The following is a 26287-nucleotide window of genomic DNA, read 5'->3' as shown; positions in this document are numbered from 1 at the left end:
TACCACTAAGCCACCTGGGAAGCCCCAGAGATGGTCATGCCAAAGGCTAATTCTTGTCCACAGGACTGGTATCCCCTGGATAGTGTTTTAATAAATCCAAGTCACAATGCCTAGCAAACTCTTTAACCTGCTTTCCTGGTTGACCAATCCCTTGAAGTCAGTATTTCTTCATATGTCTGCATATCTGTTCAAGCCACGTTTCAAGTTTCCTCTGAACTTTCGTTGCCCTGGGAGCGTTCTTTCTCTCCACCATAACTTTGCAAAGCTCTTTTCTGACCCATTATGTATTTATGTCAAAGCTTAAATTCTTCAGAGGCTTTTCTTATTTTCTAGTGCCTAAAAAAACCCCCTCACTTTCTAAAGCCTGTATGAGGTTGAGTAAACTTGCTTAGTTAAGCAATAGAAATGTGAAACTAAATTGAATTTTGAAATGTTTAAAAAGAATGTGAATGTTTGACCAGAAAAGTCTCAAGTTATGCCTATTTTCAACTTAGCAAAGTATCATTATGAAAAATTGCATTAAAGTAAGCCAGCTGGACTTTGGTACAAAATATATACTCTTTCATGCCAGTTTCTATTGGTCCCCTGCCTTTAGGCAATAAAGTTCGTTCTCAGAAGATAACTACCAATCACCATTCCTGAACATTGCCAACACCACAATACTAACATCTCCCTTTCTGGTGGGACAGAGATCTTTTCTCCAAAAGATGGATCTCAGTGGTTTGCATCATATTTATATATATGTGAATTGTTTTGAGAAAAATATTGCTGATATGCAAGCTTTATGCACACAGAATTGTCCAGTTTGCACTAAAAGCTTGCAATAAAAGTTGTTTAACTGATAAGCGTCATTGAGTTAGAAATTATTATGACACTGAGAATACTCTATCTAAACATTTGTCGACGGTGCCATTTCATTTGGCTTAAATGCTCTCTTAGTATTCTCTTTTTCTCCTAATTCATCGTTGATCTATACATTATTCCAAATTAATGATTTTAAAGCTTCTACAGCTTTTCCATTTTCATTCCTGGCTCTTTGGATCAGAAAAAAAGTAAATCTCATCTGGTAAATTATAGATATAATGAGCTGAAGTTGCCAGTAAATAATATTCAGTGTACAGCAGCACGTCACCTATTTTGGAATGGCTGGGTGGAAAGCCATATTTTTAAAAACATTTTTGATTTAAACATACCTCAAAAATTAGAGCAAATCTGGGTAAAACTTTCTTTCTAAGTAGCCACATAGCAGTTCCATAAATGTTAAAATTGAAGATATATAGAATGTATAGAATCACAAATCTATAAAATCTTGGAGTGTGAAGGTGCTTCATGGCCATATGGTATATTTTCACATTTTTTTTATAACTCAATGAATTTATTCAAAATGAGCTTAGTAACCAGCATCTAGATAAAGAAATAGAATTTCACTAGTACCCAAGAAGCCCTTTTCTGGTCAATACTTCAGGAAGAGGAAGAAAACATATCAAAGCAACTTTTTTTTTTCTTTTCAATCATCTGCTTGTTGCATACCTTCCTTTTTTTTAATTTAATTTAATTTAATTTTTTTAACTTTACAATGTTGTATTGGTTTTGCCAGTATATCAACATGCATCCACCACAGGTATACACGAGTTCCCCATCCTGAACCCTCCTCCCTCCTCCCTCCCCGTACCATCCTTCTGGGTTGTCCCAGTGCACCAGCCCCAAGCATCCATATTTGATTTTGGGGCTTTCAAACTTTGCTTGAGAAGTTTAATTCTGAGAGTTTAATTCTGAGATGTGTTAATAAAATGCAACAGTCTTATCAATTAATATACACGTTGCTGAACATTTGAGATCTGGCATCATTTAAAGGAAAATTACATGATGGTGTGATCACTCACCTAGAGCCAGACATCTTGGAATGCAAAGTCAAGTGGGCCTTAGGAAGCACCACAAACCTAATGGAGCTGATGGAATTCCAGTTGAGCTATTTCAAATCCTGAAAGATGATGCTGCAAAAGTGCTGCACTCAATATGTCAGTAAACCTGGAAAACTCAGCAGAGGTCACAGGACTGGAAAAGGTCAGTTTTCATTCCAATCCCAAAGAAAGTCAATGCCAAGGAATGTTCAAACTACTGCAGAATTACACTCATCTCACACACTAGCAAAGTAATGCTCAAAATTCTCCAAGCCAGGCTTCACCAGTACATGAACCATGAACTTTCAGACGTTCAAGCTGGATTTAGAAAAGGCAGAAGAACCAGACATCAAATTGCCAACATCTGCTGGATCACCAAAAAAGCAAGAGAATTCCAGAAAAACATCTACTTTTGCTTTATTGACTACTCCAAAGCCTTTGATTGTGTGGATCACAACAAACTGTGGAAAATTCTTCAAGAGATGGGAATACCAGACCACCTGACCTGCCTCCTGAGAAATCTATATACAGGTCAAGAAGGAACAGTTAGAACTGGACATGGACCAACAGACTGGTTCCAAATCGGGAAAGGAGTATGTCAAGGCTGTATGTTGTCACCCTGCTTATTTAACTTATATGCAGAGTACATCATGAGAAATGCAGGGCTGGATGAAGCACAAGCTGGAATCAAGATTGCTGGGAGAAATATCAATAACCTCAGATATGCAGATAACACCACACTTATGGCAGAAAGTGAAGAAGAACTAAAGAGCCTTTTGATGAAAGTGAAAGAGGAGAGTGAAAAAGTTGGCTTCCAAGTCAACATTCAGAAAACTAAGGTCATGGCATCAAGTCCCATCACTTCATGGGAAATAGATGGGGAAACAGTGGAAACAGTGACAGACTTTATTTTGGGGCTCCAAAATCACTGCAGATGGTGACTTCAGCCATAAAATTAAGATGCTTGCTCCTTGGAAGAAAAGCTATGACCAACCTAGACAGGATATTAAAAAGCAGAGACATTACTTTATCAACAAAGGTCCGTCTAGTCAAGGCTATGGTTTTTCTAGTAGTCATGTGTGGATGTGAGAGTTGGACTATAAAGAAAGCTCAGTGCCAAAGAATTGATGCTTTTGAACTGTGGTGTTGGAGAAGACTCTTGAGAGTCCCTTGGAGAGCAAGGAGATCCAACCAGTCCATCCTAAAGAGGATTAGTCCTGAGTATTCATTGGAAGGACTGATGCTGAAGCTGAAGTTCCAATACTTTGGCCACCTGATGTGAAGAGCTGCTCATTGGAAAAGACCCTAATGCCAGGAAAGATTGAAGGCTGGAGGAGAAGGGGATGACAGAGGTTGAGATGGTTGGATGGCATCACTGTCTCAATGGACATAAGCTTCAGGAGTAGGTGATGGACAGGGAGGCCTGGCATGCTGTGATCCATGGGGTCACAAAGAGTCGGAGACGACTGAGCGACTGAATTGAATTGAAGCCAGAAAATGTCTTTAAAAATGGTTTACCAATCCTTAAAATCCAAACAAATACTAGATTTTAAAAATTATTTTGAGAACAAAGCACTATATTGCATCCTCAGCAGTGGTAGGGTGCACAGCACAGCGAGAAGAGTAGCCCCATCCCCCAACCAGGGCAAAGCTTTTGTGCAGCAACAGAGACACAGCACCACCAGTAAGCAGTTAGCTAATTAAAAAAGCCAACCAAGGAGCTTCCTTTTTAAATGGTTAAATACAATATGTTGCCTACATTTTTCATGAGGTAAAGTCATGCATTATTGTTCTTTCACTGATAGAAATAGAAGCTAAATACCACCTTCTATTTAATGACATTATTTTATCTATTTTAAGATTGTAATTAAAGTTCTTCTTAGTCTTCTTTTTGTGTCTAAGAAACCAAATCTTCTAATTTAAATGTATAATCTTCTGTCTACTGTTTAATGATCTGTCACATTTCTTCTTAGACCTGTATTCATGTCTTTTATGGATCTACTTAGAGTTTAAATGTGAATATAATGCATTTGAGAAACATGAGTATAAGGAAATTGTCACTAAACTCTTTAACATATTAAAAAATCTCTATTAAATAGTCATTTTCTGTCTCAAATTTATCATCCTTTATTACCTTTTTGTTTATAATAATTGTTATAATTCAACAATGTCATTTTCAATTTTGATTGTTTTACAGGGTCTAGAATTAGTCTGATTTGAGTCTGCAGACTTAATTAAGCATCCTCAGGCTTATCATTCAGATGAAGAAAAATATATTAAACGGTACTGTAGTGAAACGTGGCTACTGCACAGTTTATTGTGTTTTTTTTAAACAGGTTTCTACTTTTTTCTAAGTCATATCTGATCTATTGATCAGTGTATCTAGTATATAAAATGAGTCTTTGTCTTATATGGGAAATGTAAACAGTTGTTGGATTGCTGCAGCATGTGAAACCAAACCCAGGCTCTGAAGGGAAGGGCACAAGTGCTCATCAGGGGCGTGCATTCCATGAGAATTATTTCATGGGAGAAATAATTTTTTTTCTATCTGTTTTACCCTAATATGCTTTATCTATTTGAGGTTAGGAGTTCAGCTGGAGGAAAAAAAAAAAAAAACAAAAACCAACTTAAGCCATTTTTGAAAAGCTTAGGTGATAAACTGTCATGGAAATGTTATTTGATGAACAAATACATTTCCTTGGAAATTTGGGTCAGTCCTCAGTTTTACTATTAATACCAAAGAGTTCACTGGCTTATTATATTTTTTATTGCTGCATGACAGTATACATTATCACAGGAAAGTTAATGGGTAAAAACAACACAAACGTATTATCTCACAGCTTCTAAATATCAAGAGTCCAGACATTGCTTATCTGGGTGGTCTGGATCGTCTGCCAGCTTGCAGCTGATGAGCGCAAAGTGAAAAGTTAAAGTGTCATTTGAGTAGACAGTTAAAGTGCAGTGACTCAGAGTCAGATTACTCAGTAACATACCAGTTACTTTGCCTGGGTTAGAAGTTTTGGAGCAAAATGGCTCTAAACAAAACACGTCCTCTGAGATCATAGGGCAGTAAGCACATGCAGTACTGGTTAAGAAACCTGATGAAGGGAAGCTAAGGCAGACCTTTCCATTTCTTTCAGGCTTCTAGAAGTGTCTGCCTGTGCTGTGGTCACATCTAAGACTTGGCTGGGGAAGGAACCCCTTTCTTACCCTCATGGCGTTGGTGACATTCGGCTGCTCATGATGGTCTCAGTTTTTTCTTGGCTATTGGCCAGAGACTACCCTAACCTCCCTGTCCCATGGTCTCTCCATAAGGAAGCTCAGAACGGGGCAGCTTGCTCTTTCAAAGCTAGCGAGGGTGTATCTCCTCACAAAAGGCATTAGAGTCGTTGTGGTTGTTGTTCAGTCGCTGTTGTGTTTGTTTCTTTGTGACCCCATGGCCTGCAGCACACCAGGCCTCCCCGTCCATTACCAACTCTGGGAGTTTACTCAGACTCATGTCCATTGATTCGGTGATGCCATCCAACTATCTTATCCTCTGTCGTCGCCTTCTCCTCCTGCCTTCAATCTTTCCCAGCATCAGGGTCTTTTCCAGTGACTTGGCTCTTTGCATCAGGTGGCCAAAGTATTGGAACTTCAGCTTCAGCATCAGTCCTTCCAATGAATATTCAGAATTGATTTCCTTTAGGACAGACTGGTTGGAACTCCTTGCAGTCCAAGGGACTCTCAAGAGTCTTCTCCAGCATTAAAATTCAAAAGCATCAATTCTTCAGTGCTCAGCCTTCTTGTAAAAGTTTTTTTAATTGGAGAAGAATTGTTTTACAACATTGTGTTGGCTTTTGTCTTCTTTGTGGTCCAGTCTCACATCTGTACATGTCTTATGTAACACACATAAGATGTGACATACATGTACAGACTTAACAGCATCATACCCCTGTAAGCATGTCCATCTTTCCGATATTCTATTTGTGGAAGCAAGTTACAGGTTCTCCAGGGGAGCCAGCTCTGCAAAAATCTAACGACCATGAAGTGGAAATACTAGGGACCATCATACAGCGTGCCGGCCACAGCTGGAATGAATACATTTTTCTGGAGCTTTCTCTTGATATGGGAAAATATTCTCAAGCAACCTGGAGGCACTCTGTATCATCAGTAGTGCCTACTCCATGCCTCTGCGACTGAGAGGGGGAAAATGTGAAGGCAAACACAGAACTTAGAGTGATCATGCTTTCTTAAGAATGCTTATGTAAACATCTAGATACAGGGAATATCAGGAGTAAACGAATATATTAGAGAAAGACTCAGTTCAGTTCAGTTCAGTCACTCAGTCGTGTCCGACTCTTTGCGACCCCATGAATCGCAGCACGCCAGGCCTCCCTGTCCAGCACCAACTCCCGGAGTTCACTCAGACTCACGTCCATCGAATCAGTGATGCCATCCAGCCATCTCATCCTCTGTCGTCCCCTTCTCCTCCTGCTCCCACTCCCTCCCAGCATCAGAGTCTTTTTCAATGAGTCAACTCTTCGCATGAGGTGGCCAAAGTACTGGAGTTTCAGCTTTAGCATCATTCCTTCCAAAGAAATCCCAGGGCTGATCTCCTTCAGAATGGACTGGTTGAATCTCCTTGCAGTCCAAGGACTCTCAAGAGTCTTCTCCAACACCACAGTTCAAAAGCATCAATTCTTTGGTGCTCAGCCTTCTTCTCAGTCCAAATCTCACATCCATACATGACCACTGGAAAAACCATAGCCTTGACTAGACAGACCTTTGTTGGCAAAGTAATATCTCTGCTTTTGAATATGCTATCTAGGTTGGTCATAACTTTCCTTCCAAAGAGTAAGCATCTTTTAATTTCATGGGTGCAGTCACCATCAGCAGTGATTTTGGAGCCCAGAAAAATAAAGTCTGACCCTGTTTCCACTGTTTCCCCATCTATTTCCTATGAAGTGATGGGACCGGATGCCATGTTGAGTTTTAAGCCAACTTTTTCACTCTTCACTTTCATTTTCATCAAGAGACTTTTGAGTTCCTCTTCACTTTCTGCCATAAGGGTGGTGTCATCTGCATATCTGAGGTTATTAATATTTCTCCTGGCAATCTTGATTCCAGCTTGTGCTTCTTCCAGTCCAGCATTTCTCATGATGTGCTCTGCATAGAAGTTAAATGAGCAGGGTGACAATATACAGCCTTGACGAACTCCTTTTCCTATTTGGAACCAGTCCATTGTTCCATGTCCAGTTCTAACTGTTGCTTCCTGACCTGCATACAAATTTCTCAAGAGGCAGATCAGGTGGTCTGGTATTCCCATCTCTTGAAGAATTTTCCACACTTTATTGTGATCCACACAGTCAAAGGCTTTGGCATAGTCAATAAAGCAGAAATAGATGTTTTTCTGGAACTCTCTTGCTTTTTCCATGATCCAGAGGATGTTGGCAATTTGATCTCTGGTTCCTCTGCCTTTTCTAAAACCCGCTTGAACATCAGGAAGTTCACAGTTCACATACTGCTGAAGCCTGTCTTGGAGAATTTTGAGCATTACTTTACTAGTGTGTGAGATAAGTGCAATTGTGCGGTAGTTCGAGCATTCTTTGGCATTGCCTTTCTTTGGGATTGGAATGAAAACTGACCTTTTCCAGTCCTGTGGCCACTGCGGAGTTTTCCAAATTTGCTGGCATATTGAATGCAGCACTTCCACAGCATCATCTTTCAGGATTTGAAATAGCTCAACTGGAATTCCATCACCTCCACTAGCTTTTTTCATAGTGATGCTTTCTAAGGCCCACTTGACTTCACATTCCAGGATGTCTGGCTCTAGGTCAGTGATCACACCATCGTGATTATCTGGGTTGTGAAGCTCTTTTTTGTACAGTTCTTCTGTGTATTCTTGCCATCTCTTCTTAATATCTTCTGCTTCTGTTAGGTCCATACCATTTTTGTCCTTTATTGAGCCCATCTTTGCATGAAATGTTCCTTTGGTATCTCTAATTTTCTTGAAGAGATCTCTAGTCTTTCCCATTCTGTTGTTTTCCTCTATTTCTTTGCATTGATTGCTGAGGAAGGCTTTCTTATCTCTCCTTGCTATTCTTTGGAACTCTGCTGCAAATGGGTATATATTTCCTTTTCTCCTTTGTCTTTCAATTCTCTTCTTTTCACAGCTATTTGTAAGGCCTCCTCAGACAACCATTTGGCTTTTTGCATTTCTTTTTTGTGGGGATGATCTTGATTACTGCCTCCTGTACAATGTCACAAACTTCCATCTGTAGTTCTTCAGGTACTCTATCAGATCTAGTCCCTTGAATCTATTTGTCACTTCCACTGTATAATTGTAAGGGATTTGATTTAGGTCATACCTGAATGGTCTAGTGGTTTTCCCTACTTTCTTCAATTTAAGTCTGAATTTGGCAATAAGGAGTTCATGAGCCACAGTCAGCTCCTGGTCTTGTTTTTGCTGACTGTATAGAGTTTCTCTATCTTTGGCTGCAAAGAATATAATCAATCTGATTTCGGTGTTGACCATCTGGTGATGTCCATGTATAGAGTCTTCTCTTGTATTGTTGGAAGAGGGTGTTTGTTATGACCAGTGCATTTTCTTGGCAAAATTCTACTAGTCTTTGCCCTGCTTCATTCCGTATTCCAAGGCCAAATTTGCCTATTACTCCAGGTGTTTCTTGACTTCCTACTTTTGCATTCCAGTCCCCTATAATGAAAAGGACATCTTTTTTGTGTGTTAGTTCTAAAAGATCTTGTAGGTCTTCATAGAACCATTCAACTTCAGTTTCTTCAGTTTTACTGGTTGGGGCATAGACTTGGATTACTGTGATATTGAATGGTTTGCCTTGGAAACGAACAGAGATCATTGTGTCATTTTTGAGATTGCATCCAAGTACTGCATTTCAGACTCTTTTGTTGACCATGATGGCTACTCCATTTCTTCTGAGGGATTCCTGCCTGCAGTAGTAGATATAATGGTCATCTGAGTTAAATTCACCCATTCCAGTCCATTTTAGTTCGCTGATGCCTAGTCGACATTTACTCTTGCCATCTCTTGTTTGACCACTTCCAATTTGCCTTGATTCATGGACCTGACATTCCAGGTTTCTATGCAATATTGCTCTTTACAGCATCAGACCTTGCTTCTATCACCAGTCAGATCCACAGCTGGGTATTGTTTTTGCTTTGGCTCCATCCCTTCATTCTTTCTGGAGTTATTTCTCCACTGATCTCCAGTAGCATATTGGGCATCTACTGACCTGGGGAGTTCCTCTTTCAGAATCCTATCATTTTGCCTTTTCATACTGTTCATGGGGTTCTCAAGGCAAGAATACTGAAGTGGTTTGCCATTCTCTTCTCCAGTGGACCACATTCTGTCAGACCTCTCCACCATGACCCACCCGTCTTGGGTGGCCCCATGGGCATGGCTTAGTTTCATTGAGTTAGACAAGGCTGTGGTCCTAGTGTGATTAGATTGACTAGTTTTCTGTGAGTATGGTTTCAGCGTGTCTGCCCTCTGATGCCCTCTTGCAACACCTACCATCTTACTTGGGTTTCTCTTACCTTGGGCATGGGGTATCTCTTCACGACTAGGCAGGGACAAAAACCGAAATCACTAAAATAAAAAAATCTATTTTGAGAAGTCAGAGTTCATGGGGAAAATAGAGGAAATCTTGGGACTGTAAGCATCAAGGTTGACAGAGAATGCAACACTGCTCGTTAAAATAAGGAGACAGCTTAGTCCTCCTGTGCTCAACTGGCAATCCCCAATCTTAATCACGATAAGCATCACAGTTTTGCTCTTCCTTGGCATGTAATCAATTATTGAAAGTCATCCCATAAGCCCACACTGTCCCCCTCTCCTCACACTCCATGGAGAACTAGGGTATTTGCCTATGGGATCGCCTAACATTTAAGTGCCTACAAGACAGCTGGACACAGAGGAGATACTTTTAAACTACGTCTTTCCAATCACTTTTCAGTGATTCTCAGGCTTCCCAGCTCCTTCTTTGACCTAACTTTTCACCAAAACAATAAAGCCAAAACAATCTCTAATTTAGGTCTTCAGAATTTTTCTGGGGCAAGACACTTTTAGGTTTTATATAAACTCTTTTAGTTGCAAAGTAGGGTACAGATGAAACCACAAAGAATTTTGGCACATCCTCCAGAGAATGGGGCTAATATTTACAGTAGCTTTGTAAAAAATATGGCCTGAGAACTCAGGAGCTCGTGATTCATTCTCAAGCTCCCCACTAGGAGAGCAGGGACATTGATGGCATAAATTCCAGGGGGCCATGTTTTGTCAAGGAGGCCCTGAGGACATGACTGATTCAAGGAGAGATTCCCCAAAAGGAAAACAGATCAGAACACACAAAACTATTTGCAGCTTGTTTGTAACAATAATAATAATAATGCATTTTTTCCATAGGACTTTGAAACTTTGAGGAATAACAATAATTACACTGAAATGTAAGCTATATATGACCTACTATTGAATACATGTTCTAATTGAAGAATGACTTAAAAAAAAAGAATTGCCTTTGTTGTTGTTTTTCTTTTTAAGGTTTAGGTTATGAGCTGTTTTGTATCAGAGATATATTAGCCATGATTTTTTTTATGATGAGTCTCTTAAAGAGTAAGGTAAAAAATTTTTTTTTATCTGAGGTTTGAAAGTAGAAATTATGATGCTGAGTTTACAGAATTAAAAGTGTGCTGCTTAGATAAGGGAAAGGAATACAATTAAAAGTTTCCTTCTGCATTTATTCCTGCCACTCCTGATTTAATTTTGTATGTGAATCTTTGACTATTTAGGAAGAGTTTTGTCATCTTTTGAAAACCATAATCTGACTGAGACCAACAAAATTAGTTTGATACCATAATGTAATAAAAACTAGTTGAAATGTCCCATTTATCTTGATTTGTCTCATGTCTTATATTATTTTCCTATTACAAAAGTAAGATGGCCTTCCCTGGTGGCTCAGATGGTAAAGATTCTGCCTGAAATGCAGGAGACCCAGGTTTGATCCTGGGTCCAGAAGATCCCCTGGAGGAGGAAATGGCAACCCACTTCAGCATTCTTGCCTGGAGAATCCCATGGGCAGAGGAGCCTTGGTGGACTACAGTCCATGGGGTCGCAAAGAGTTGAACACGACTGAGTGACTAACACTGCTACTACTATAAAAGTAAGATATTACTAATTTATATGGCCTCAGCTTCAAAGTTTCAAAGTGATATTTATATTTAACTCAGTTCAGTTCAGTTCAGTCACTCAGTCATGTCCGACTCTTTGCGACCCCATGAATCGCAGCATGCCAGGCCTCCTTGTCCATCACCAACTCCCAGAGTTCACTCAAACTCATGTCCATCAAGTCAGTGATGCCATCCAGCCATCTCATCTTCTGTCGTCCCCTTCTCCCCTTGTCCCAAAACCCTCCCAGCATCAGAGTCTTTTCCAATGAGTCAACTCTTCGCATGAGGTGGCCAAAGTACTGGAGTTTCAGCTTTAGCATCATTCCTTCCAAAGAAATCCCAGGGCTGATCTCCTTCAAAATGGACTGGTTGGATCTCCTTGCAGTCCAAGGGACTCTCAAGAGTTTTCTCCAACACCACAGTTCAAAAGCATCAATTTTTCAGCGCTCAGCCTTCTTCACAGTCCAACTCTCACATCCATACATGACCACAGGAAAAACCATAGCCTTGACTAGATGGACCTTTGTTGGCAAAGTAATGTTTCTGCTTTTCAATATGTTATCTAGGTTGATCATAACTTTTCTTCCAAGGAGTAAGCATCTTTTAATTTCATGGCTGCAATCACCATCTGCAGTGATTCTGGAGCCCCCCAAAATAAAGTCTGACACTGTTTCCCCATCTATTTCTCATGACGTGATTGGACCAGATGCCATGATCTTCGTTTTCTGAATGTTGAGTTTTAAGCCAACTTTTTCACTCTCTTCTTTCACCTTCATCAAGAGGCTTTTTAGTTCTTCTTCACTTTCTGCCATAAGGGTGGTGTCATCTGCATATCTGAGGTTATTGATATTTCTCCTGGCAATCTTGATTCCAGCTTGTGTTTCTTCCAGTCCAGCATTTCTCATAACGTACTCTGCATGTAAGTTAAATAAGCAGGGTGACAATATACAGCCTTGACGTACTCCTTTCCCTGTTTGGAACCAGTCTGTTGTTCCATGTCCAGTTCTAACTGTTGCTTCCTGACCTGCATACAAATTTCTCAAGAGGCAGATCAGGTGGTCTGCTATACCCATCTCTCTCAGAATTTTCCACAGTTTATTGCGATCCACACAGTCAAAGGCTTTGGCACAGTCAATAAAGCAGAAATAGATGTTTTTCTGGAACTCTCTCGCTTTTTGATGATCTAGCGGATGTTGGCAATTTGATCTCTGGTTCCTCTGCCTTTTCTAAAACCCGCTTGAACATCTGGAAGTTCATGATTCATGTATTGCTGAAGCCTGGCTTGGAGAATTTTGAGCATTACTTTACTAGTGTGTGAGATGAGTGCAATTGTGCGGTAGTTTGAGCATTCTTTGGCATTGCCTTTCTTTGAGATTGGAATGAAAACTGACCTTTTCCAGTCCTGTGGCCACTGCGGAGTTTTCCAAATTTGCTGGCATATTGAATGCAGCACTTCCACAGCATCATCTTTCAGTATTTGAAATAGTTCAACTGGAATGAAGTCCATATAATAAACAACTGCTGCTTATCAATAATAATAATAAAAAAAAACATGATAATATGGGGCTTCCCTGATGTCTCAGTAGGTAAAAAATCTGCCTGCTATGCCAGAGACCCAGGTTCGATTCCTGGGTCAGGAAGATCCACTGGAGAAGGGATAGGCTACTCACCCCAGTTTTCTTGGGCTTTCTTTGTGGCTCAGCTGATAAAGAATCCATCTGCAATGTGGGAGAGCTGGGTTCCATCCCTGTGTTGGGAAGATCCCCTGGAGATGGGAAAGGCTACCCACTCTGGTATTCTGGCCTGGAGAATTCCATGGACTCTATAGTCCATGGGGTCACAAAGAGTTGGACACGACTGAGCGACTTTCACATAATGATGAATTTCGTTTGTCAGCTTTTTGCTTTTCTGTGACTTTACTTCAATTTATTTTAATTGTCTTACTTTTGTAGTTATTAATGCAGAATTCATTAGATATACCATATATACGTGCCACTAAAGCTGAACATTGTATATAAACATGTTATATGTATATAGCATATATATATATATATATATATATATAATGTTCTGCAGACATAGAGAACAGACTTGTAGACACGGAGGGAAGGGGAGGAGGGAGAAGGTGCGATGTGTGGAGAGAGTAACATGGACGTTTACAATCTGACATGTAAAATAGATGGCCAGTGGGAATTTGCTGTATGACTCAGGGAACAGAAACAGGGGCTTTGGGACAATCTAGAAGGGTGGGATGGGGACGGAGGTGGGAAGGAGTTTCAGGAGGGAGGAGACACGGCTGTACCTGTGGCTGATTCTTGTTGATGTTTGACAGAAAGCAACAAAATTCTGTAAAGCAATTATCCTTTAGTTAAAAAATAAACAGATATATATATATATAAACATATGTATGTATCACATATTTGCAAAATTACAGTGAAAGCTGCTCAGTTGTGCGACTCTTGGCGGCTCCGTGGACCGCAGCCCGCCAGGCTCCTCCGTCCTTGGGATTCTCCAGGCAAGACCACTGGAGTGGGTGGCCAGTCCCTCCTCCAGGGCATCTTCTGGATCCAAGGATCGAAGCTGGGTCTCCTGCATTGCCAGGAGGATTCTTTACTGTCTGAGCCGGCAGGGAAGCCCCCAAATTACAATACTGCTGTTTTAAGCCTAGTGTTACGGGAATCTCCTAATGCTATCATTTTAATTTTAAATTCACACTGCACTCTAGTGGGGAGTGAGATCAAAGCCAAGTTTTTCTTATGTTGGTGCTTTTTAGCACTGATTATGGATTATTTATACTTTTAAAAGTGAAATGTAAAAGAGTGCTATGATCTATCATTTTCTCAAAGCTGAGATAGTATAAATATAATTTCTATATTCTATATAATATATATTTAATATTTAACCCGGGAGTTAAATATTTATTCCTGGGGTTTGAGCAAGCTCCACGAGATGCTGAAAGACAGGAAGGCCTGGCGTGCTGCAGTCCACGGGGTCACAAAGAGTCGGACACAACTGAGCGACTAAACAACAACAGTATTTAACCATTATAATACAATGTGTGTTTTTCTCTAAGTTGCTCTAAAGTAATAGAGGAAAATTCACTAATGAAACATTTGGATGGATTTTTCGTGGTATATTTGGCATATATATATGTATATGTGTGTGTGTGTATATATATATATATATACACATCCATATATATGTATATATGGATGTAATTTACACCATAAAATCCTAATATAAAGAAATATGAAATAAAAGATAATCCCTCATTTTTTTATAACTAGAAGACAAAAGAATGGCCAATTTTCTTTCATAATTTTGAAAAATGAGAGTTACATTTTAAAATATTGGCTTGTAAATTTTCTTTTCGATCCTAGTTTAATTCAGCATGTTTATCTAAGCTCTGCAGAGGAACCTTTGGCAACAGCGTCTTTGAAAGCACTAGAACTGGAACCACTTTTCAAATATCTAGTAATTTTCTCATTTTTTCCTAAGTGATTTTAAACTAAATTAGTGCTCTTAAAATTCATTTTTGATGTTGTCTCCAGAAATTTTATTCCAAGTAATTAGTATCCAATCACATAAGTGTAGTACATATTTTTTCTAACTATTTCACTCCATAAATGCTTACTTGCAATCTCCACAAACTTTTCCTATTTTTTAAGATCAGGTTTGAAAGATTTCTTGAGATGATGCCCTGAAGTTGCAGCTGTGAGATCGTGCCCTCACGAACAGTGACTGGAGCTTTATTGTTTGCTTCTCTTCTTTTCTACTGAGCCAGTAAAGAAAAGTTGCATAAAAACTATGAACTCCATAATGATTTTTACTCCTCATACAAAGTACAACTTTCCTTTAGTGAAACGGTCTGAATTGATGTGTCCTCCCCAGACATTATTTTATTCATAATAAACTGAAAAAGCTCCTTATAGTGGGACCCTTTAAGGCGTTCAATATCAGCAGATTCTTCTCTTCAGAGAGAGATTTTTGAGAACACATTTTGTCTTGCATTTGGGCAATATTTAGACTCATTTAGACTTTGACTTTTATTTTCTCAGTGAAACTGACTTTGAAAAAAACAGCTAAAATTTATCACTTGCCACCCTCTGAATAGATACTATTAAAACTCAAAGGAATGAACTTGGAATTTCTATTTTTTTACTAAATATTTGGCTATCATCCACCTTAGCTGGTCAACTATATCACCGTGAAATAGCTATAGTTCAAATGTTTATTTTGTTTTTATTAGATGAAAAATGATTGTTAGATATGCTGTCAGATCATGATTTATAAAGGGATTTTCTGTTTGTTTGTTTAGTATTGGTTATGCCACTCCAGTACTCTTGCCTGGAAAATCACATGGATGGAGGAGCCTGGTGGGCTGTAGTCCATGGGGTCGCTAAGAGTTGGACACGACTAAGCGACTTCACTTTCCCTTTTCACTTTCATGCATTGGAGAAGGCAATGGCACCCCACTCCAGTGTTCTTGCGTGGAGAATCCCAGGGACGGGGGAGCCTGGTGGGCTGCCGTCTGTGGGGTCGCACAGAGTCAGACACGACAACCGACTTAGCAGCAGCAGCAGCATGCCACTATTTATGGCACAGTTTTGTGTTAAATGTGTTCTACAATTTTAAGTCCCTACCTACCTCATTAAATAATATTCTAAGGAAAGAGAAGCCATTGCAAAAAACAAGAATATTTTAGTTTATTTTACTGTGCTGCTTACATTTCTATGCCTTTATAGGTCATGGTTTATTGTGCTCTGAACTGCCTGTTGGCCAATGTTTTTTATTGTCATCTGATTGTCAGTACAAATTATTGTAGAATCTTAAGGGTCCTTGCTGTTTTGACAAGCGAGAAAATCCAAGAACAAAGGATAAAACCAATCATGGGTGAAACAGCAGAATTTGACTTTCTAACTTTGAAGTAAGATATCAAAATTGTGTATAAGGAAAAATTTCCATTTGATAAAGTTAGGTTTAGTTTTTAGCCAATAGACATTCCTTTTAATTTTGTATTAATGCTTGTTGATTATTGTGGTAGAGTTAAATACTAAACAAAAATGAAATTTATGAGACCAGTTGAATAACACGTGTGTGTGTGTGTGTGTGTGAGAGAGAGAAAGTCGCTCATCCTTCAATTTTATTGGAACAAATCGTTATTAGACACAAGGGCTCAGTGGGGGTTTGTTAGATTTTTTGTTAATGGGTTGGCAAGTTAGTTATTTTGTCAGCAAATTTGATTGAGAGGAAATGGCTTGGAGCCATGGTCCGTATTAGATTTCACACTTCTCTGCACTGAATTTACCTCCAAGTCACATGCAGGGCACCTGGAGAAACCAGAGATGGTAAGCCTGTACACTTTATGCCTGTATATGGCAGCTGAGAAATAAGAGCATGTACTTTTAAGCCAGTCTGAAGCACAGAGTCAAGACGGCCAGTCCCCCACAAGGCCGTGATCTTGCTGCTCATTCTCCCTGTCACACCGTTTGCTTTTCCTGCTGCGGAGATTAAAGAGCAAAGAATGAAGAGCAGAGAAGCTTCTGTCTTAGTTCTTTCCCAGAGTACAGGAGCTCCAAAGAAATTTCTGTTCTATTAGTCAAGAAGAGAAATAAAGAATAGTCTCAAACTAGTAGCTTTTTTTTTTTTCAATTTAAATAAACTTTTTACTTTAGAGTAGCTTTAAATTAGCAGAAAAGTTATCAACTTAGTTGAGTTCCATAAACTCCACCTACATACTTTGCTCTACTGTTAACAGATTAGTCTGGTGCATTTGTCCCCAGTAATAGAGCAGTAATATTACTGACACTTTATTCTTTATTTGGATTTTATCAGGGGTTTTTCTTCTCTCCCCGCTGCTCCCCCAGCCCAGATAAGGAAATGGCAACCCACTCCAGTACCAGGATTCTTCCCGGGAAAGTCCCATGGACAAAGGAGCCTGGTGGGCCACAGTTCATGGGATTGTGTCCAACTGAGCAACTGAGCACAGGGTGTTTTTAAACCAATGGTTTTTCTCTTTTCTAGCACCCCATCGAGAACACCACTTTTTTTTTTCTCTATTGTGCAGTCAATTGGTTTTGTAAAATTTTTCTTGAAATATATTTGATTCACAATGTGTTAATTTGAGGTGTACAGCAAAGTGATTCAATTATATATACATACATATATAGATATAGGTTCTTTTCCATTAGGGCTTCCCTGGTGGCTCAGAGGTTAAAGCGTCTGCCTGCAATGCAGGAGACCAGGGTTTGATCCCTGGGTCGGGAAGATCCCCTGGAGAAGGAAATGGCAACCCACTCCAGTACTCTTGCCTGGAGAATCCCATGGACAGAGAAGCCTGGTAGGTTACAGTCCATGGGGTCGCAAAGAGTCGGGACACGACTGAGCGACTTCACTTTCACTTTTTTTTCCATTATAGGTTATTACAAGATATTGAGTAGAGTTCCTTGTGCTATACAGGAGGTCCTTTTTTATTATCTATTTTATATATTGTAGTGTATACATTTTAAACTCAATTCCTAATTTAGAATTATTTTAAGTGATTTATAAATAAACGGTAAATTATGTATTCAATAGTTACTTTAATTATTATCTTAAGGTCAGAGACACTTCAATAGTCAGCTGATTTTTCTCTTAGACTGGAGTATACATACCTTATATTTGTCCAAAAATAATGTATTCTGATAAAATCCTTAGATCTGTCACACTTTTTTGTGCCCTATGAAGCTGTCTTACATGTTCAGAACATCTTATGCATTTGAGGTACAAACCGTACATTTTTAGATACTGAAACAATTTTAGCTTTTTTATATATGTAAGATATGTCCATCCAAATGTAAGTGCTTTTACTTGATTGATATTAAAATATGAGAATTTTATTTAGTTGTAGAAATCAAGGAAGAAATCTCTAATGCATTAATGGTATCCCCAAATCACTGTGGATGGTGACCGCAGCCTTGAAATTAGAAGATGCTTTCCCCTTGGAAAAAAAGCTATGACAAACCTAGACTGCCTATAAAAAAGCAGAGACTTCACTTTGCTGACAAGGGTCCAGACAGTCTTAGCTATGGTTTTACCAGTAGTCATTCATGGATGTGAGATTGGACCAAAAAGAAGGCTGAGCACCAAAGAATTGATGCTTTCAAAATGTGGTGCTGGAGAAGACTCCTGAGAGTCCCTTGGACTGCAAGGAGATCAAACCAGTCCATCCTAAAGGAAAACATTCCTGAATAATCATTGGAAGGACTGATGCTGAAGCAGAAGCTGCAATACTCTGGCTACCTGATGTGAAGATTCTACTCATTGGAAAAGACCCTGATGCGGGAAAGATTGAAGGCAGGAAGAGAAAGGGATGACAGAGGATGAGATGGTTGCATGGCATCATCAGCTCTCTGGACCTGAGTTTGAGCAAACCCTGGGAGATGGTGATGGACAGGGAAGCCTGATACGCTACAGTTTATGGGATTGCAAAAGTTCAGACATGACTTAGCAATTGAACAACAATGTGTCCTTTAATGGAGCAAACAGTTCCTTATCTCTATCATGCAAGCCCCCTTTTCTTTAATTCCCACCATAAATTTGAAAGGTCGGGAAGCTAATACAGGTACCCTCTCTTTTGGAAAGTTTGCTTGCTTTATATGGCTTTACTTTTAGGAAGGCTTACATTATTTTATTACTTGATTTTGCTAACTGAAAGAAATTTGAAGATGATTTTTTATTTTACAAAATAAAAGATGAAAAGTGAAAATAGCATTCATCATTTGTTTTCAGCAGCTGTGATAGGTGAAACCTCCTTTACCAAGTCCAAGCTCACTCTCTTCACCACAGGACAGGCCAGTGAATCCTCGAGGTGGAATGTTGAGGCAAAGAATATGGCTTTATTGGAAAGCCTGCTGACTGAGAAGATGGCAGACTAATGTCCCCAAATAACCATCTTGTCGGGGCCTGGATGCCAGATTGTTTTATGGATATGACATGGGGGAGGCGAGGAAGCCAAGTTAAGAAGACCATTTAATTCTTGCAAGTATTTCCTAGAATGGCAAGCCTCAGGCAGGCAGAGTGTTACTTTCTTTTTCTTACAGTCATTTCACAGGTGGTGTGGAATGGAATGTCTCCTGCCACATCAATAAACAAGCATGTCACAGTTATCTTTGATTCCATCCCTCCAAACGTGAGTTTCTGAGCCATGCAACACACCACACTCCCTACACAAGGAATCAAGGATGACACAGTCATCAGCGATTTCAGCCCGTGAGCTAGACAAAGGCACTTTAGTTTAAGGAGAAGGCAGAGGAGGCAGGGTTCTCTAAGGCAGGCCATTATGTGTGCTTATACTAACAAAAGCAGCAAAAACAGGGGTTCAAGTCAAAGAAACAGACTCAGCCTGAAATCAAAATTAACCCTTCCTGGCTACATTGGTACTTACTCAGAGCATGGCGAGTAAGAGCTTGTGATATGGAGATGAATGAAATTGAACGCTGATCCCAGAGGTACCGTTTTTAGGTGCATGACCCGAGATGAATTCTTCATGCACTGTAAACCTCAGCTTCCTCAGTTTGAAACAGGAAAGACTATGGTTCTTCACTATTTCCTTTTCCGTTGTTATGATGTTTGTCATTTAAAATGGCATTTAACATGGTATTTGGCATGGCAAAAGCAAAGTGAAACCCTTGCCGTTTTGATCTCCAGTGGCCTCCCTCTGCAATGGCTTGGAGCAGGGCTTGGGTTCCCAGCCAGAGACTGGGCTGGTTCACAGCAGTGCAAGCACCAGGTCCGAGCTACCAGACCTGTAGTCAGTGACACGGGCCCTGGCCCTTCAGCTTTGCAGAAAAGAATTCCCACAGAGATGGAAAGTAGTGAAGCAAGCAAAGTATTTAGTGGGAGGAAAAGAGAACAATGCATGTAGATACACTCACGAGTAGGAGTTGTGCCCTGATGGCAGTTTGAATTACTTTTATGGGGTGTTTCTTCCCGGTTTTCTTCAGCCTGTCATTTTTATTTGCCTGGTTCACAGCCCAGGTTTAGTACATCTCAGGATCCTCCCTGTGTGCACGTGCATCTCTTAGCCAAGAGGGATTCTACTGCAGAGGTGTCTGCATAAGGAACATCCCTTGGCATAACTCCCCTTTGGCCTGCAAGAAGTCTTTTCTGCACATGTGTGGTCAGGGAAGACTCCTGACTTTGGAAATGAGGACTATGTGGACTGGGCAGGGCCCAGCCTCCTCCTTTAATTGTCTTGCTATTCTAGTCTTGGCGTTTCTGTCCACAGGGAATGAGTCTCCAATTGCTTTACCCTGGGGGGAGGGGGTGCTCACCTACCTCCTACCTCAATTTGCATACTATGAAAGATATAAAGATATAATGTACAGTATGAAAGCAACCTACTAAAATGGGAGAATTGGAGATTTTGAATTGTAAGTGTCTCTGTGTGTGTGTTAGTCACTCAGTCATGTCTAACTCTTTGTGACCCCATGGACTATAGCCCCCCAGGCTCCTCTGTCCATGGGATTCTCCAGGCAGGAATACTGCAGTGGGTTGCTGTTCCCTTCTCCAGGAGACCTTCCCAACCCGGAGAGCGAACCCTGGTATCCCACATTGCAGACAGATTTTTACCCTCTAAGCCACCAGGAAAGTGTCTAGGACAATGCTTATTTGCTACTGAATTTAGTAATATGAAGGAATCTAAGAATTATTTTATTATTTTTTATTTTTATTTTTATTGATTTTTTTAATTGAAGTACAGTTGATTTACAGTGTTGTGTTAGTTTCAGGCGTACAGAAGAGTAATTCAGTTATATAATACACACACACACACACATATATGTGCATATATATATGACCTTTTTCAGGTTCTCTTTTGTTATAAATTATTACAAAACATTGACTTTAGTTCCCTGTGCTATACCAAGGGGCCTTGTTGTTTATCTGTTTTATATACAATAGTGTGTATCTGTTCATCCAAGCTCCTAATTTATCCCTCTCATATTTCCCCTTTGGTAACCATAAGATTGTTTTCTATGTCTGTGAGTCTATTTCTATCTTGTAAATGAGTTTGTTTGTATTATTTTTTTTGTTTAGATTTCACATTTAAGTTATATCATATGATTTTTGTCTTTAACTTACTTCCTTAGTATGGTAATCTCTAGGTCCATCCATGTTGCTGAAAATGACAGTATATCCTTGTATTTTATGGCTGAGTAGCATATACAATGGTACATCTATCTACACATGTGTATATATTTATTCATTCATTGATGGATATTTTCATTGCTTCCATGTCTTGGCAATTGTAAATAATGCTCCTACACTGTTGGTGGGAATGTAAATTGATGCAGCCATAGTGGGGAGCAGTATGGAAATTTCTTTAATGGGAATTTGCTGCGTGGCTCAGGAAACTCAAACAGGGGCTCTGTATCAACCTAGAGGGGTGGGATGGGGAGGGAGATGGGGGGAGTTCCACAAGGGAGGGGATATATGTATACCAATGGCTAATTTATGCTGAGATTTGACAGAAAACAGCAAAATTCTGTAAAGCAATTATCCTCCAATAAAAAATAAATTAATTTAAAAAATAGAGTTATCATATGATCCAGCAATCCTACTCCTGGACATACATCCAGAAAGGATGAAAGCTCTAATTACAGTGAAAAGCACGTGCAGCCTAACGTTCACGGGTCCAGGAGTCTTGACTGGCCTGTTCATAGCTTGCTTTGCACCTAGATCCCACATGCGCCCAAGATGGAGAGTGTGAGGCTGAGTTTCCACCTGACGGCTTTGAAGAGAAACCAGAAAAAGAAAAGAAACAAACCAATTTCACTTTGTGCAACGTGTGTAACATTCAGCTGAATTCGACTGCTCAAGCCCAAATCCACTACAATGGCAAATCACATCAAAAGAGATTAAAACAGCTCAGCAACGGGCTGGTGAAAAACGACAATGGTAAGTGTTTCTGAAGCTATATTTTCGATTTATGTTGTGAAGTTCTTTATGTACCTGCAGATGTGGAAATAAAAGAATAGACTAAGCTCTATTTTTAAAGCTGGGAAAACAGTAAATAAAAGTTTTATCAGCGTAGTGCATTGAAAGAATTTCTCACAGCTATCTGAGGGACAAGGGGAAATTTGGTTGTTGTCTATGTGTAAATGTATTAGCATTGGGATTGGGATTGGGACCTACCAGGACACTTATGATAATTACAAAAAAGTTGACATTAGATTTTGTTGATATTTGACTTTAATATAATTATTTGAAAATTAGCATTCTTCTATATTTTATATAAAACAATTGTTTCTGTGTTTGTTTTATGCATGTTGGGGCCTCAGTTGGTTCATAAGATTGCCATTTATTTTTAAGAAATACATACTTTTCAAGTTGAAGTTTTAACCAACAAAATGTGATCTTTTAGTATGTACAGATTCTTTAAATTTGCTGGTGAAAATTCATGGTTTGCCTAATCACTTTCTACTTTTAAAAGTATAAGCTGAATTTAGGAGTAAGCAAATTTTAAAAATAGCATGTATGTATTTTTGAAACAAATGGAAGATTATTAATAAAAGCAGGGAGAGGTGAGGGAAGGGAGGGTAGAATCCTGCAGCAGGATTTAGGGCAGCTAAAATAACAGTAACACCAAAAAGTTAACAATATTGTGGTCTGGTTGGATGTTTCATTGATAAGATATGTTTTATATCAATTTTATTAACATTTAAATATGAGACTGGATTTTGATATGTTCTAATATTTGGTATTGAAGGCAAGTATAATTTTGTAGTGTTGACTGAAATAATTGCACAAGGTGACAGTTGCGAGTTAAGTTTTATTTGGGGCAATATGAGGACTCAGCCCGAGAGACAGACATCAGTAGCTCCGAGAAACTGCTCCAGTGAGGCAGGCGAAAAGATGGTGTATATGTGATTTTGGTAAAGGGAGGGTATATGCGATCAAATACATACTTTTTTGTAGAAAGTTTCCAGTTGTGCCATGAAGCTTCTGCTAGTCAGGAGAAACAGTCAGCACCATGAAAGGTTTTAATGCTTTCCTAGATATAAGGAGATACAGGAACTGGGCTCATAAAATCACCTCCTGAGAATATCTAGCTGTCTGAAGACCTGTTCTGCCAGTTTTCTAGGAGCACAGAGTGCCTGTCTCTGCGCTCTACCCTGAACTCCTTCATGGGGTGTTGGAGGTCAGCAGCTGCAGCTACACAGATTCCATCCTTGTAGAAGTAGATGGCAGGCATCCATGGTAAATGCCAATTTGTGGTTGACAGGAGTTTGCTTCAAGGCCACCAAAATGAGAAAAAACAAACAAACAAACCACAAAACAGTGTATTTTTTAAATGGAAAGTATTTCTACCTTCCTTTGTATTTTTAGTATGGCTGAGCTGGAATATTCTAATAGAAAGGACTCTGCATTTCTCTTTCTTTTGTATGACAAAAGGTTAATTATGGATCTTACTGGTCAAAGAGATATTTAAAAATAATCATTGCAAAGTAAATAAGAACTACTAAATTTCATAGCTCCAAGATGAGCTAGTGAGGCCATGGACTTATTAAGTCATATTTAAAAATACAGATTTCATGACCTCTGCTTTGAATCTTCTAGGGAAAATCTTTTCCCTATCATTGGCATTAGGGTAAAATCATGGTAAGTACAGCGTGATTGAGTTTCAAGTTGTCTTTCTTTCAGTTGCTGTGGGTGTGAAGCCCAATCCAGATCTCTGTCTATTGACACTGAATTAAATCGCAGAGACAGAGTTTTGGGTGAAGTTAGAACAGAACAGCTTTATTGCTTTCCAGGCAGAGGGAACCAGAGTGGGCTAATGACCTCAGAACTGTGTGCCCCCTAGGAGGGGATAGTGGGGGGTTCACAGAACTGGTTCAGAGGGAGCATGATCGGCTAGTGGACATTCTTCCGATGGGTCAGTGGTGAGCTGAGTGGGAATCGGCATCATCAGCCTTCTGGCTCCAGCTGGTCTGCGGTCTGTGCACTTCTGGGTTAACTTCTCCCTCCCACGGGGGGTTCAGTATCTTCACAGCAGCTCAGAGATACTGGTATATGCAGCCTTCCAAGGAGAACCAGGACCCTGCCCTGAGGCTGCACTATTTCCTGATGCTCCTCTTGTCTCTGCATCCCCTCCCTTCCCTAATTAGCAAAGGTTTGGACCTGCTGCTCTGGGAAGGTCTTGGAGGCTAAATGAAGCCTGTTTCTTATAATCAAGAAATGCAAGCTTTTGTGCCCAGGAGACCCACAGGGGTCCTGCTGGGTTTCAGTGGTGGTGATGGTGTCAGCTTCAGGGTTTTACTTCAGTTAACTTGGTATTTACAATCCTCTTTGGAGAAGTAATAAGTTACATCATAGAAAGAAACTCATGAGTTTACATCATAGCTAATCTCAGATGAAATTTAGGATGGTCAACAACTTTCAAATCATAGGACTGAGTTCCTCAAATCAAATATTTTAAAATAATTGCATCAGTCCACATATAATGGACTAGCATTGTGCTAAAGGCTTTATGTACACTTCTTATTTATTTTTCTTTACACCCAGAGAGAGATTTCCATTATCATCCTCTTACAGATGTGGAAACTGAGGAGAATGTCAATTGAATCCTGCACTGAAGGTCACCCAACTCTTAAATGGTCAAACTAGAGATCAAATTCCAGTCTTATTCATTAAATAGCTGCATTCCAAAGTATACTGTCTCCCCAAAATGAATATTCCATAGAAGTTGTGACTTTATTTATTCAAGGAGAAAATTAAGAGGATATAAAAAAATAAAATTATATCATATTCCCAACAATGCAATGATCAATATGGTGCTTAGCAAATTTCATTGCTACATTTTATTTGCATATTATTTTCCCAAGTTTCTTTTTAGCATCAAGTTATCAAAAGTTGTGAAAATGATTATGAATTAATGGGAGCACTTGGTTTGGGTTATCTTGGTTTGATCTGAAATCATACTTTGGAAGAGCCCTCACCTTTGATGACAGGTGGATTTAACTACAGGAGGATCTAACTACAGGCAATCAACTCTCAAATTAAGTTGTTATTTTACATTGATATAGAAACATATTTCTTTTATATATCCCTCTGTCTTTCCACACTAGAAATTTCTAGTGTGGAAATTTATTTTGGGAATAAGGAAGGAGCCCAGTTCTGAGAGTCATATGATTAATTGTCCTTCCTTTACTCACACAGTGACCAAGCTAAAATCAGGAATTCTCAAGAATAATGGATCATGTAAATATTTAGTTGAGCATTATCACCTTTAGTTTATTCAGAGATAGAAATGGGACTAGAAGGAAATAGCCTTCTCCTTGACGATGCACACACAGAATGGCTGCTGTGAACTTCTTCCATCTTTAGAAAATCATCTTATCTCAGATTTCAAACTTGAAGGCAGTGTGGGAGTGCCAAGAAAGCAGTAAGATATTAGAAATATTTACCTGGATGAATTCAACCTTATCCATAGCTCACTGTCAGAGATGCAAATAAAATCAGTAGTAGTTGCTGTTGTTAAGTTGCTAAGTCACGTCTGACCCTTTGTGACCCCACAGACTGCAGCATGCCAGGCTCCTCTGTCTTCTACATTTTCCTGGAGTTTGTTCAAATATGTCCACTGAGACATGGAACTAGATTTTATTATTCATTTGAGGTTGTCTAAATGGAAAAAATTAGTAACACTGGTTCTGGTAGAACATTGTATAGTTACATGCCTACAGGTGTATTCTAAAATATGTGGAAAAGTACAAGAATGAACAAGAGGGACATGACCCTAGCTAAAATACGGTTTCTGTATTTCTGAGCAAAATGTGGCATTTCTCATGTCATTTGACTTATTACCTAAAATGGCCTTCTGAAGATTGCAGTGAAAAAATATACCATGTGTGCTGGTTAGGTAGGAGCCCCTGGTCCCACAGGTGAGACCTGACTTCACTTTCTGACAGTTGCTGCTGTCTTGACAGGAGTTACATTACCAAGGACATGTGTCTACACATGCGTGTACGTTGTCCTGAGTCCCCAGGTCCCTCCTGACGACTGAGACTGTTGCCTGCTGAGCTCCCCAAGCACTGCCTGCAGGTGAAGGGGCTAGCTCTTCTGAATTTGCTCCTTCCTTGGAGCAAAACCTCCCAACTTCTTGGCTCAAAAGGCCATTCCAGCTTCAGCTTTACTGATAACATGGCTGCAATTCTATCAAGTCCAGC

General features: G+C 39.5%; 1 protein-coding gene across 1 annotated transcript in view; it reads left to right on the top strand.

The window, feature by feature from the left end:
- Positions 1-26287, top strand: part of ZNF385D (zinc finger protein 385D) — a 985284-nt gene that overhangs the window by 208214 nt on the left and 750783 nt on the right. Inside the window, exon 2 of the mRNA XM_025271759.3 lies at positions 21801-22019. Within this exon, the coding sequence (XP_025127544.2) occupies positions 21801-22019 (219 nt within the window). The remainder of the gene's footprint in view (positions 1-21800; positions 22020-26287) is intronic.

This window comes from Bubalus bubalis, chromosome 1, assembly GCF_019923935.1.
Source record: "Bubalus bubalis isolate 160015118507 breed Murrah chromosome 1, NDDB_SH_1, whole genome shotgun sequence".
NCBI lineage: Eukaryota > Metazoa > Chordata > Mammalia > Artiodactyla > Bovidae > Bubalus > Bubalus bubalis.
Note: the sequence above shows the minus strand (reverse complement) of the source record. Positions and strands in the feature narration are given on the sequence as shown.